Below are 12748 nucleotides of genomic sequence, written 5' to 3'. Positions count from 1 at the left end.
AGGAATTAGACTGGTGAACCTTCATTGCACTCCCTCTATAGCAAGTATCTTTCCTGAGGTAAGGAGACCAAAACTGCACACAGTACTCCAGGTGCGGTCTCACCAAGGCTCTATATAATTGCAGGAAGACATTTTACTCCTATACTCAAATCCTCTTGGAATAAAGGTCAACATACCATTTGCCTTCTTAATTACTTACTGTACCTACAGGTTTGCTTTCAGTGACTCATGAACAAGGACAACCAAGTTCCTCTGAAGTTCAAAACTTCCCAGCCTCTCACCATTTAAGAAATATTCTATATTTCTGTTTTTCCTACCAAAGTGAATAACCTCACATTTCTCCACCAGGGCCACTTAGCTCCTGACCTCATTACAGCCAAACACAGACAAAAATAGCTGAACTCCAGGAGGTCAGGTGAGAGTGACTGCCCTTGACATCAAGGAGCCCCAGCAAAACTGGAGTCAATGGGAGTCAGCTGGAAGTCTCTCCGCTGGTTGAAGTCATACCTAGCACAAAGAAATATGGCTGCAGCTGTTGGAAATCAATCATCTCAGTCCCAGGACATCACTGCAGGAGATCCTCAGGAGAGTGTCCTCGGCCCAACCGTCTTCAGCTACTTCATCAATGACGTTCCCTTCATCATGTCAGAAGTGGGGATGTTCTCTGATGATTATACAATGTTCAGCACCATTCACGACTCCTCAGATACTGAAGCAGCCCATGTCCAGATGCAACAAGATCTGGACAGTCTCCAGGTTTGGGCTAAAAAGCGACTCTTAACATTTGCACCAGGTAATGACGATCTCAAACAAGATAGAGAATCTAACCATCTCCCCTTGATGTTCAATGACATTACCATCGCTGAATCCCCCCCACCCAAAATCCTGGGGGTTACCACTAACCAGAAACTGAACTGCACCAGCCACAAAGATACAACAGCAGGTCAGAGGCTGGGAATTCGGTGGCAAATAACTCACCTCCTGTCTCCCCAATGCCTGTCCACCATTTACAAGGCACAAGTCAGCAGTGTGATGGAATACTCTCTACTTGCCTGATGGATGCAGCTCTAAAGATACTCAAGAAGCTCGACACCACCCAAGACAAAGCAGCCCGCTTGATTGGCACCCCATCCACCACCTTCAACATTCACTCCCTTCATCATCAACACAGAGTGGCAGCAGTGTGTACCACATCTACAAGCTGCACTGCAGCAACTCACCAAGGCTCCTTCAACAGCACCTTCCAAACCCATGACTTTAACCCTCAGGACAAGGGCAGCAGATGCATGGGAACACCACAACCTGCAGGTTCCCCTCCAAGCCACACACTATCCTGACTTGGAACTATATCACCGTTCCTTCTCTGTCACTGGGCCAAAGGTCTGGAACTCCTTCCTAACAGAACTGTGGGTGTACCTACATCCCAAGGACTGCAGCGGTTCCAGAAGGCAGCTCACCCACCACCTTCTCAAGGGCAGTTAAGGATGGCAATAAATGCTGGCCTAGCCAGTGATGCCCACATTCCCCGAACAAATAAAAAAAAATGGCATAAGCAGAAATTTCCTCCAACTCAATATTGGAAAGACCGAAGCCTCACAAACTCTATTCCCTTACCACCAACTCCCTGGCAACTGTCTGACGCTGAAACAAACTATTCAGAACCTTGGGGTCATATTTGACCCCAAGGTGAGCTCCTATCACAGAACCACAACATCACTACGACTGCCTATTTCCACTTCAATATCACCCGACTCCACACTTGCCTCTGCTTATCTGCTGCTGAAACCCTCATCCATGCCTTTGTACCATCTAGATTTGACCATTCCAATGCACTCCTGGACATACCTAGTTCTACCCTCTGCAAACCGAAGGAAATTCAAAACTCTGCTGCCCATGTTCTAACTAGCACCAAGTCCCACTCACCCATTTGCCTTGTGCTCGCCCACTTACACTGGCTCCCAGTTAAGCCTCAATTTTAAAAATCTCAACCTTGTTTTCAAATCCCTCCTTGGCCTCGCCCCGTTCCTATCTCTAATCTTCTCCAGCCTTATGCCCCTCCCCACCCCCAGATCTATGAGCTCCATCAATCCTGGCCTCTTGAGCTGCTCAATTTTAACTGCTTCACGATTGGCAGCCATGCCTTTATCTAAGGTTCCAAGCTCAAATTCACTCCCACAAAAAATCTCTGCCTGTCCTTCCTCCTTAAGACACTCCTTAAAACCAACTTCTTTGACCAAGCTTTTGATTATCTCGCCTAGTACCTCCTTATCAAATTTTGTTCGATAGTATTTGTAAAGTACCGTGGGATATTTTATTATACTAAAGGCTCTATATAAATAGAAGTTGTTTTGTAATGAACACTGCTTTGAGAGATACCTGGCTTACAGGTGGTGCAACCTTACCCTTTACTTAAGCTTCACTCCCTGGCTATACTTTCCACCACTCTCCCCACTTAAGTTGTGATTGTGGTGTGGCCCTCACCATCAAAATCACAGACGAGTCTCTCCCCCATGCTCTTTGAACATCACTTCCTTTGAGAACCTCACCTTGTTCTTTACTGCCCTTTCCCCCAGCCCCACCTCGAGTTTGAGATATCCTCACACGTAATTTCTACGTGAAGCAGCTCCTCGTCTACATCTCAACTCACCTTGCCCTCTTTCCTGATTCCACTGCTTTCCTGTCCTCCCTTAATCGCTCCCTTCATATTCATGGCCACCCCCTCAATCTCATCATCTCACATGGCACCTCTACTCATTGTCTTGATTACAGACAAAACCATCTTTAGTCACTTCCTTATGCCCCTCGCCACTTACATCTTCTGCCCTGCGTCCAACCTTCTCCCTACTGCATTCATCATTAGAAAAACTCCAAGTCACTTATATCTGCGCAAACTCCCACCAATATAGCTTTCGGTCCTCCCCTCACCAGAATACTTTTACAGCTATCACACCCTCACCTCTGCTTTTGATACCCTTGTCCCCAGTAAAACCACTACCCTCTAGAATCCTGGTCATTTTCTTTTAAGATCTTCATCTTTGCTTGCTCAATTCCAAGGGGCTTTAACATATCTTGGGCAGAACCAGTTGTGCCAGTCCAAAAGCCTCTCTTCAGTTCTCAATTAGTTTGACATGACGGGCCTTCAAGTGTGTAACTACTATTTTAAACACATTGCATTGCACCAAATGAAGCTGAACCAAATCCCATACTCCATACAAATAAAAAGCTTCTCTTGCCATATTTTTTTTTTTTACTTATGCATAGTTGTCTAGCCTTTGTCACTTGTGTAGTTGACTATGGCATTAGGTACACTAGCTTCTTGTACCCTGCAGTTTGCGAGTTTCCAGTTATTTTAAGCAATTCTTTCAGTTGGCAGGCAGGATCATACACATTCAAAACATACCTTGAATATCATCATTGAATGTACAATATTTATCTCTGTATTTCCTCAAAAACCTGAAGGCATTGTGATTCCCAAAATCTTCAAATTGAATAAGGGTGTTACGACCATACCTGTTTTAAAAAAAAAAGCCAGTTCAACAAATTTATAGGCAAATAGATTATATGTCAGACAAATGTCAAAAGTTGTCAAAAGCATCTAAAAGTACATCAAAAAAATCAGTATTCAGCTGCAAAATACCATTATGTGAAGACATCTGGTTCAATCCCTGGTTCATGCAGAATTGGCACATCTCATCAACAATAGCAGTAAAATTGGCTTCAGTGTTTTCCAACAAAGTGCTGCAAAGCTCCTCTGTGTGGATGCTGGGTATGGAGGAGTTTCAACTATGATTTGTCTACACTCACTGCCTCAGCAAGGTATGAAGAATGGCCACTGAACAAGCATGACAGGAAGGGGCCAAAATTGGAAGAAAAATAACTATTTAAAAACACAGCTCAACAAATATCTGTTCAGTCAAGAGATTAAGAATTAAAAGGATCAGTAAATATTAGGATAAGCAACTGCAATGCAATTCCTGGATCAGGTCGAATCATTTAAAATTTTATGTCAAAGGTGGTAGTAAAAGGGGAGATGTATACTGGACTTCTGTTTGATTTGTTTTGTGTATCAGTTGAAAATGAGTAGAATCTATTCTCGAACAGACTACACTTGATTTTTGTAAGAAATAAGCTTAAATAAAAACAAGAAATGCTGGAAATACTCAGCAAGTCTGGCAGCATCTGTGGAGAGAGAAGCAGATAGGATAGGAATGTGATAGGAATGTGGAATTAGTGTCGGATTTGTATAGATGGGTGGTTGATGGTCGGCACAGACTCGGTGGGCCAAAGAGCCTGTTTCAGTGCTGTATCTCTAAAACTAAAACAGAGTTAACATTTCAGGTCAGTGACTCTTCATCAGAACTGGCAGAAGAAATAAGCTTGCTTGACTTCTCGTGGTTCTTTGCAAAATTTATTTTAAAAAAGGATCAATACAACTCAAAGCAGATGCTAACCAAAGGCACTTGCTCTTAGTCTTTTTCCTCTTTAATGCAAGACCTACACCCTGCAACATCCTCTTACTATATAGCTGAAATGAAGATCTCCACAAGGTGGTAGTCACTTCACCAAATCTTATTTGTATTTACTGGTTATGAGGTTTCTGTACAGGAAAACTGGCTCGAGGTTATTTTTTTTTGGGGGGGGGGGGGGGGGGGCGGGAAGAGGGGTGGTTAGAGTGGGGCACAGTACCTTGACGCAGTGCTCCTGGATATCCTCTCAATGGGGGACTGTCATAAAAGATTGCTCATTGGGGTTAGTGTGGAGCAGTTTATACTGTACAAACTGCTTTGCCTGTGCTGGGACGAGGGAGCAGTACCACAGGACATGCGCGATGCCAATATCATTACCCTCTATAAGAACAAGGGTGACCGCGGTGACTGCAACAACTACCGTGGAATCTCCCTGCTCAGCATAGTGGGGAAAGTCTTCGCTCAAGCCGCTTTAAACAGGCTCCAGAAGCTGGCTGAGCGTGTCTACCACGAGGCACAGTGTGGCTTTCGAGCAGAGAGATCGACCATTGACATGCTGTTCTCCCTTCGTCAGATACAGGAGAAATACAGAGAACAACAGATGCCCCTCTACGAAGAAGGGTCACTGACCCGAAACGTTAACTCTGCTTCTCGTTCCACAGATGCTGCCAGACCTGCTGAGTGAATCCAGCATTTCTTGTTTTTGTTTCAGATGCCCCTCTACGTTGCTTTCATTGATCTCACCAAAGACTTTGACCTCGTCAGCAGATGTGGTCTCTTCAGACTACTAGCAAAGATCGGATGTCCACCAAAGCTACTAAGTATCATCAACTCATTCCATGACAATCTCAAGGCACAATTCAGCATAGCGGCACCTCATCAGTCCCATTTCCTATCCTGAGTGGCGTGAAACAGGGCTGTGTTCTCGCACCTACACTGTTTGGGATCTTCTTCTCCCTGCTGCTCTCACATGCGTGCAAGTCTTCAGAAGAAGGAATTTTCCTCCACACAAGATCAGGTGGCAGGTTGTTCAACCTTGCCCATCTAAGAGCGAAGACAAAGTACGGGAAGTCCTCATCAGGGAACTCCTCTTTGCTGACGATGCTGCATTAACATCTCACACCGAAGAGTGTCTGCAGAGACTCCTTGACAGGATTGCGGCTGCCTGCACCGAATTTGGCCTAACCATCAGCCTCAAGAAAACGAACATCGTGGAACAGGACATCAGAAATGCCCCATCCATAAATATCGGTGACCACACTCTGGAAGTAGTTCAAGAGTTCACTTACCTAGGCTCAACTATCACCAATAACCTGTCTCTCGATGCAGAAATCAACAAGCGTATGGGAAAGTCTTCCTCTGCTATGTCCAGACTGGCCAAGAGAGTGTGGGAAAATGGCGCACTGACACGGAACACAAATGTCCAATGTATCAAGCCTGTGTCCTCAGTACCTTGCTCTACGGCAGCGAGGCCTGGACAACGTACGTCAGCCAAGAGCGACGTCTCAATTCATTCCATCTTCGCTGCCTCCGGAGAATCCTTGGCATCAGGTGGCAGGACCGTATCTCCAACACAGAAGTCCTCGAGGCAGCCAACATCCCCAGCATATACACCCTACTAAGCCAGCGGCGCCTGAGATGGGTTGGCCATGTGAGCCACATGGAAGATGACAGGATCCCCAAGGACACATTGTACAGCGAGCTCGTCACTTGTATCAGACCCACCGGCCGTCCTTGTTTCCGCTTTAAAGACATCTGCAAACGCGACATGAAGTCTTGTGACATTGATCACAATTCGTGGGAGTCAGCTGCCAGCGATCGCCAGAGCTGGCGGGCAACCATAAAGGCGGGGCTAAAGTGTGGCGAGTTGAAGAGACTTAGCAGTTGGCAGGAAAAAAGACAGAAGCGCAATGGGAGAGCCAACTGTGTAATAGCACCGACAACCAATTTTATCTGCAGCACCTGTGGAAGAGTCTGTCGCTCTAGAATTGGCCTTTATAGCCACTCCCGGCGCTGCTTCACAAACCACTGACCACCTCCAGGCGCTTACCCATTGTATCCCGAGACAAGGAGGCCAAAGAGAAGAGAGTTTATACTTAATTGTGATGAATGCTATCTTACTGAGGGTAGGTTGAGGATTCTTGAAGAACTGCTGAAATATGCAGCGCTGAAAATGGACTAGACATAAATTTCACTTTGTAGAAGAGTCTCTAATGATGGCACATAAAGGGAAAATTACACAAGAAGATACCCGGCCATACAACTCAAAAACTCAATAGGAGCAGGAGGAGGTCATTAAAGCCTATTAATGAATCATAGAATGGTTACACCACAAAAGGAAGACATTCACCCCGAGTCCAGCTATCTGCAAGAACAATTTAATTAGTCTCCCTCTCCCAACAGGCATTTGAAGAGGGTGGAGTTAATTAAGGAGAGCCAGTATGGATTTATCAAAGGCAGATTGCACTTGACTAATCTAATTAAACTTTTGGATAAAGTAGCGGCGAAGGTTGATGAAGGAAATGCAATAGATGTTGTCGATATGGATTTTAAGAAAGTGCTTGGTAAAGTACCACATACAAGGCTGGTTAACAAAATTGAGGCTCATGAAATAGGAGGGTCAGTGTCAGATTGGATAAAAAAAAAAATTGGCTTAAGGACAGAAAACAGCAAGTCGTGGTGTACGGTCGTTTTTCAAACTGGAGGATGGTAGACAGTGGTGTTCCCCAAGGGTCAGTACTAGGAACACTGCTTCTTTGAGATATATATATGATTTGAATCTTGGAAAACAGAGTAAAATTTCAAACTTTGCCAATACCACCACACTTGGAAGTGTGGCAGCCAGTGAGAATGATAACAAACAACAGGACAGAGATAGATAGGAGTCTGGACATGCACCTCAAGTGCCGTAATCTGCAGGGCTACGGACCAAATGCTGGAAGGTGGGATTAGAATGTGTGGATCTTTTTTGGACGGCACAGACACGATGGGCCAAGTGGCCTCCTTCTGTGCCTTAAATTTTCTATGTTTCTAACAAAATAGGCAGACAAGTGACAGATGGAATTTAATAGATAAGTGTGGAGTGATGCTTTTTTGGCAGAGATAGCGGAGGCAATATAGACTTAATGGGACAGTCCTAAAGAATGTGCAAAGGACAGAGGGACCTGGATGCTCATGTGCATAAATGTTTAAAGGTGGCAGAACATATTGAGATAGTAATTAACAAAGCATGTAGGATCTTGGGTCTCATAAAAAGAGGCATAGAGTACAAAAGCAGGGAAGTTATGCTGAACCTTTATAAAGCTCTGGTTAGGCCATAACTGGAGTCCTTGAGAGTGCGCAGAGGGAATTTCTCAGTATGGCTCCAGGGAAGTGGGATTTTAGCTGCAAGGTTAGGTTGGAGAAGCTACAGTTCTTCCCTCTGGGGCAAAGGAGATTGAGGGGAAATCTAATAAAGGTGTACAAGATTATGACAAGTTTAGGCAAAGTAGATAAAGAAAAGCTGTTCCCATCAGCTGATGGTAGAAGGACTATTTCTTATGTTCCAAGGTTGAATAGACTAGGCCTATATTCTCTCCTGTTCAGAAGAATTGAGGAATGATCTCATTGAAACCTTGCAAGTCCAATAGAGTAGATACAGGGAGGATGTTACATCCAACAAGGGAGTCTAGAACTAGGGAACGCAGATTCAGAATAAGGGGCCACAGTTTTAATGTTTTGGGCAAGAGATGAGGAAGAACATTTTTTTCAACGCAGCGAGTGGTAATGACCAGGAACTTGCTGCTTACGAGTGTGGTGGAAGTGGAGATGATCAATGATTTCAAAAGGAAATTGAATGGATCGGAGGGAAATAAAATTCCAGGGCTATGAGGATAAAGCAGGGAAACGGGACTGACTGGATTGCTTTGCAGAGAGCTGGCATGAACTCAATGGGCCAAATGGCCTACCCCTTATTCTGAACCTGCAAGAGGCCTATTAACAGCAATTTTTTTCTTCGTTTTAAATGTTATTAACAGCACTTGGGGATCACAGGGCTTCAGAGCCTCGCTTGGCTCCTCGGAGGCGATACAGAGATGGAGCTCATTGCTGGCTACAAAGAGGGGCCATTGGGAAAGGCAGCATCAACTACCAGGGTGGATGGAGAAGGGGAGGGCATCAGGCAGTATCTGGAGTAGGGGCAAAGGTGCCAGCACTGCAGGGTACCATACCAGGGTCAACAAGCAAGTGCCACATTGTCAGAGGTGACAAAGGGGGGGGGGGGGGGGGGGCGGGCGGCGTTGGCAGCAAAGGCCTTGAACTCAGGGAAAGGCCACCTACTGTGGGACTCATTCATCCAGGCTTTAGGGACCCCACTGAAGTGGAGGTGTAGCTAAGTGGGAGGGAGGTCCAGGCACCAGCAGCTGCACCACAACAACCTGAGAGCCCATAAGAGAGTCAGCATTGGCCTCCAGATGGTGGAGAAGGGCACACAGAAGAAAGCCAGCAGCCTCCTCTGTGCCGGAGAGGATCAACTAGTCGAGTCTCAACTACCTACAGATGCTTGAGAGCCAGTGCCAATAAAGACTCGGCCTCTTCAGGGAGGCAGTCACTGACCTATGATGCAGTACCAGTTAAGCCCCAGGGGACTTGGTAGAAATTCAGTGCCAGTGACACTGAAGGTCACCATGCCAATGAACTTCTACACTTCTGGATCATTCAACAGATCCACTGAGAGCAAGTGCAGGATCTCAGAGTCAGCAGCCCATCAAAGCATCAAGGAGGGCACCGATGCCCTTTTCAGGAGGGCTGGCAACTAGGTGCACTTCCACACAGATCTCAATTCAAGCTGAGGGGGAAAATCAGGTTTGGGGCCAACATTGGACCCCGACCCCACCAGGCGCAGGGTGTTATCGACTGCACATGTGGCCATCAAAGCAACTGAACACCTTCATCAACAGGAAGGGTTTCTACTCTCTCAATGTGCAGCTTGTCTGCTCCCACCGTAAACTGATCCTGTAGGTCTGTGTGCGCTTCTGAGAAGCTGCCACGATGCCTACCTTTCAAGGCAGCCCAAGGTGCCAACCCATGCGCCCTCAGGGATGGATCCTTGGAGACAAGGGCTACCCACTGAGGACATGGCTACTAACACCCATGAGGAACCTTTGCACAGAAGTGGAGGAGACGTACAACACCTGCTGTGGGTCAACACGAGTGACCACAGAGCAGGCCATTGATCTGCTCAAGATGGGATTCAGGTTCTTAGATTGGTCCAGTGGAGCCGTTCAGTATGCCCCGGCGAGGGTCTTGCATATAATGGTGGTCTGCTGTGCACTGCACAACCTATCGCTACAGAAGGGGGAGGCATTGAACAGCGAGGAGTGAGCTGCCACCTAAGACGATGAAGATGCGGAGCAGGAGGCTGGGCAAGCATCACCAGATGAAAGACGCTAGCAAGAACAGGAAAGATGCCATGAGGTATGTGCAAGGGAGACTCACGATGCCCTTATATATTCTCGTTTACTGTGATCCATACTGCCAGTTGTCGGTTGACCAACAAAGACTTCCCTTTATGCAGCCATGTTGCATCCTTCCTTCCTTCAAGAAGCATTCACCCAGGTACATAGAGCTCAGCTGGAAAGCTACAGACATGACCCCTCGCAGCATGATTTCTCACCTCGAGCCCCTTTGCAGAGGCAGGGTTGAAATGAAGCACCAAAGGCCATAAAGAGGAAGGAGATCTTGTGCGATAGTAAATAATCTTTATTACCCCTAATGCCAAATGATAAACCTTGCCATTGACATTACACATTCACCCATTAATTCCCCTGTGCTCTGCCTCCCTGCTGAACTGAGGGTAGAGGACATGATGGTGACTCCAGGTCCCCCATGCCCCCTCTTGCCTTGCCATTGCTGCCTTAAACTCATGGCCAAGACAAGGGTATACAGGTCTACACGAATATCCTGCAGAAACTGGGTGCTCTGCTGGACAGCCACCAATCTCTCAATGGAGGACGCCGCTTGTGCACCAGTCAGAGACAGTGCAGCAGTCAAGGCCTGGATAAACATTGCCTGCACTTGGGCACCCATAGCCTCTGGCATCTCTGCCAAATGTTGCCTGGCCTCTCACTGCAACATTTCCCGTCTCCTGGCGACACCAGGGGCACGTCATGAGCCTGGAGCTCAGCACGGGCCTGGCGTCTCTCAGTCCTCTGACTGTCAGAGGCCTGGGCTGTCACAATCTCCGTCAGCTGCTCGGGCGTGTCCAAGTGTATTCACCAGGTTGTCTGCCCATATCTAACCGCAACCGCGAATGCATACCCACAGACCTGAGTATCTGTGCTGGTGGAGGGTGCAGGAGTATGAGGTGACAATGCACTCTGAGGCTCTATCCCCCCCACTCAGAGATCGCAGGCTCTCCCACAGTCTCCGAGGCTCTTTGGGGATGTTCAGCATGACTTACATGAGACAACAGAGGCATTGAAGGGTCAAGGGTCTCCCCTCCCGACGCAGCAAATACCCCTATACTGAAGAGCCCTGTAGGCACTGAATGGCTCATCAGCAACATGGTGCCATCACAGCTGATGCACCCTTGTATCCCATGGCGATCTGACTCACTGTCTTGGGAAGGCACCCTTGTCTCTCCATCTGCAACATACAGTATGTCCTGCAGTCATGCCAGCTCCATGGCCTTCTCCTCTATCGGGCTCAGGACATGGAGATTTGGCAGTCCACTGTCAGTCTTGGCCCACTCTCTGTGATTGTGTGCTATCTGCTCCCGAAGACACAAAGATGAATGTTGTTGGTCTTCCAGTGGGGATAAGCCTAAGATACATGCTGGTGATAGTCCAAATGTTTTTAATGGGGGCACACAGATGCCTCTTGCATGCAACACTTTTACATGAACTTTGTGAGGGTCTCCAATGACAAAAGGCAACCTTTCGGCATCATTCCATCATGCTTCAGGCAGCTTGTAAGACCTGCCCTTTGCCCATGTTTGGGTGGGCACTCCATCTCGACGGAACGCACCCTGCTCCTCTGACAAATGCAAGGCACAAGAGCTGAAGGCTTTAGAGGTACTCACTTTCACTGCCCGGATGAGGTCATTGAGCCGCCTGCGACATCAAATCCAGGTCCTTGGCGTGACCCCATACCTGCTGACTACCTTTGCTTTCTGCAGCTAGGCTTACTTGGTCAGGTGCCCAGCTCTCCTTCTCCCATCCCTGGGTAACAGTATCTCCTGCCTTTCCCTGGCAGCTTGTTGAGAGCACCTGGAGGGAGGCATCACTAAAGCATGGGGCCACCCGGGATCTGTCTTCTGCATCATTCTGCAGCCTTTTCCCCTGAAGAAATTCTTACACCTGAAAATGAAATGTTGAACGTAGGGCTGGCAGCCCTTCAAATATGGCACCAGCACCTGCCATCAACCGACAACAGCATCTCTGCTTCTGCCCCCATCCACTGTACTGGATGGTCCCCGCGCCTCATTCAACTTAATTGGTCAACTGCCACTTGATTGCATGTGCCAGCCACTCATGGCCCCTGCCAGAAGCAGTACCGCTTCCAGGTCCCAATATTGGGATCTGCCGTGTCCGATTAAAATCGGGCCTAGTGTTTCTGAAAGTGTGGCCACAGGCTGGTCCAATATGCAAGTCAATGATGTGCAACGCCATGGCCAAGGCCATACAAGAGAACAGGCCAGAGAACCCTCATCCCACCACTCACATAACGTCACATAATCAGACTGGCTCCCGCATGTGCAGCTCGAGTCATCATAAGCACTAGCAATGACAATGTAGTTTTATAAATAAGATTTAGATTACTGTTACAACATACAACTGCAAGATTGGATTTTCAGCACTTGTGGGGCTGAAAACCAAGAGGAGGAACAGACAGAATATGGAGCCTGACATGAGACTGAATCTCTCCAGCTTGGAACCAGACATCATCTCGTTGGTGTCCAAAAAGCAACGCCATTCTTTCAAAGAACAAAGAACAGTACAGCACAGGAACAGGCCATTCGGCCCTCCAAGCTGACGCCGATCTTGATGCCTGCCTAAACTAAAACCTTCTGCACTTCAGGGGACCGTAAACCTCTATTCCCATCCTATTCATGTATTTGTCAAGATGCCTCTTAAACGTCACTATCGCACCTGCTTCCACCACCTCCCCCGGCAACAAGTTCCATGCACTCACCACCCTCTGTGTAAAGAACTTGCCTCGCACATCCCCTCTAAACTTACCCCTCTCACCTTAAACCTTTTTTTTGGTTTTTCAGTAGATTTGTTGGGAATTTAGAATAGAGG

At 47.2% G+C, this 12748-nt stretch overlaps 1 protein-coding gene across 1 annotated transcript in view; it reads right to left on the bottom strand.

Annotated features, from left to right (window-relative positions):
- Positions 1-12748, bottom strand: part of me2 (malic enzyme 2, NAD(+)-dependent, mitochondrial) — a 108180-nt gene that overhangs the window by 36605 nt on the left and 58827 nt on the right. Inside the window, exon 8 of the mRNA XM_068030570.1 lies at positions 3401-3510. Coding sequence (XP_067886671.1) covers positions 3401-3510 — 110 coding nt within the window. The remainder of the gene's footprint in view (positions 1-3400; positions 3511-12748) is intronic.

This window comes from Heterodontus francisci, chromosome 1, assembly GCF_036365525.1.
Source record: "Heterodontus francisci isolate sHetFra1 chromosome 1, sHetFra1.hap1, whole genome shotgun sequence".
Lineage (NCBI taxonomy): Eukaryota > Metazoa > Chordata > Chondrichthyes > Heterodontiformes > Heterodontidae > Heterodontus > Heterodontus francisci.
The sequence above is the reverse complement of the archived record's forward strand: the minus strand, read 5'-3'. Positions and strand labels throughout refer to the sequence as shown.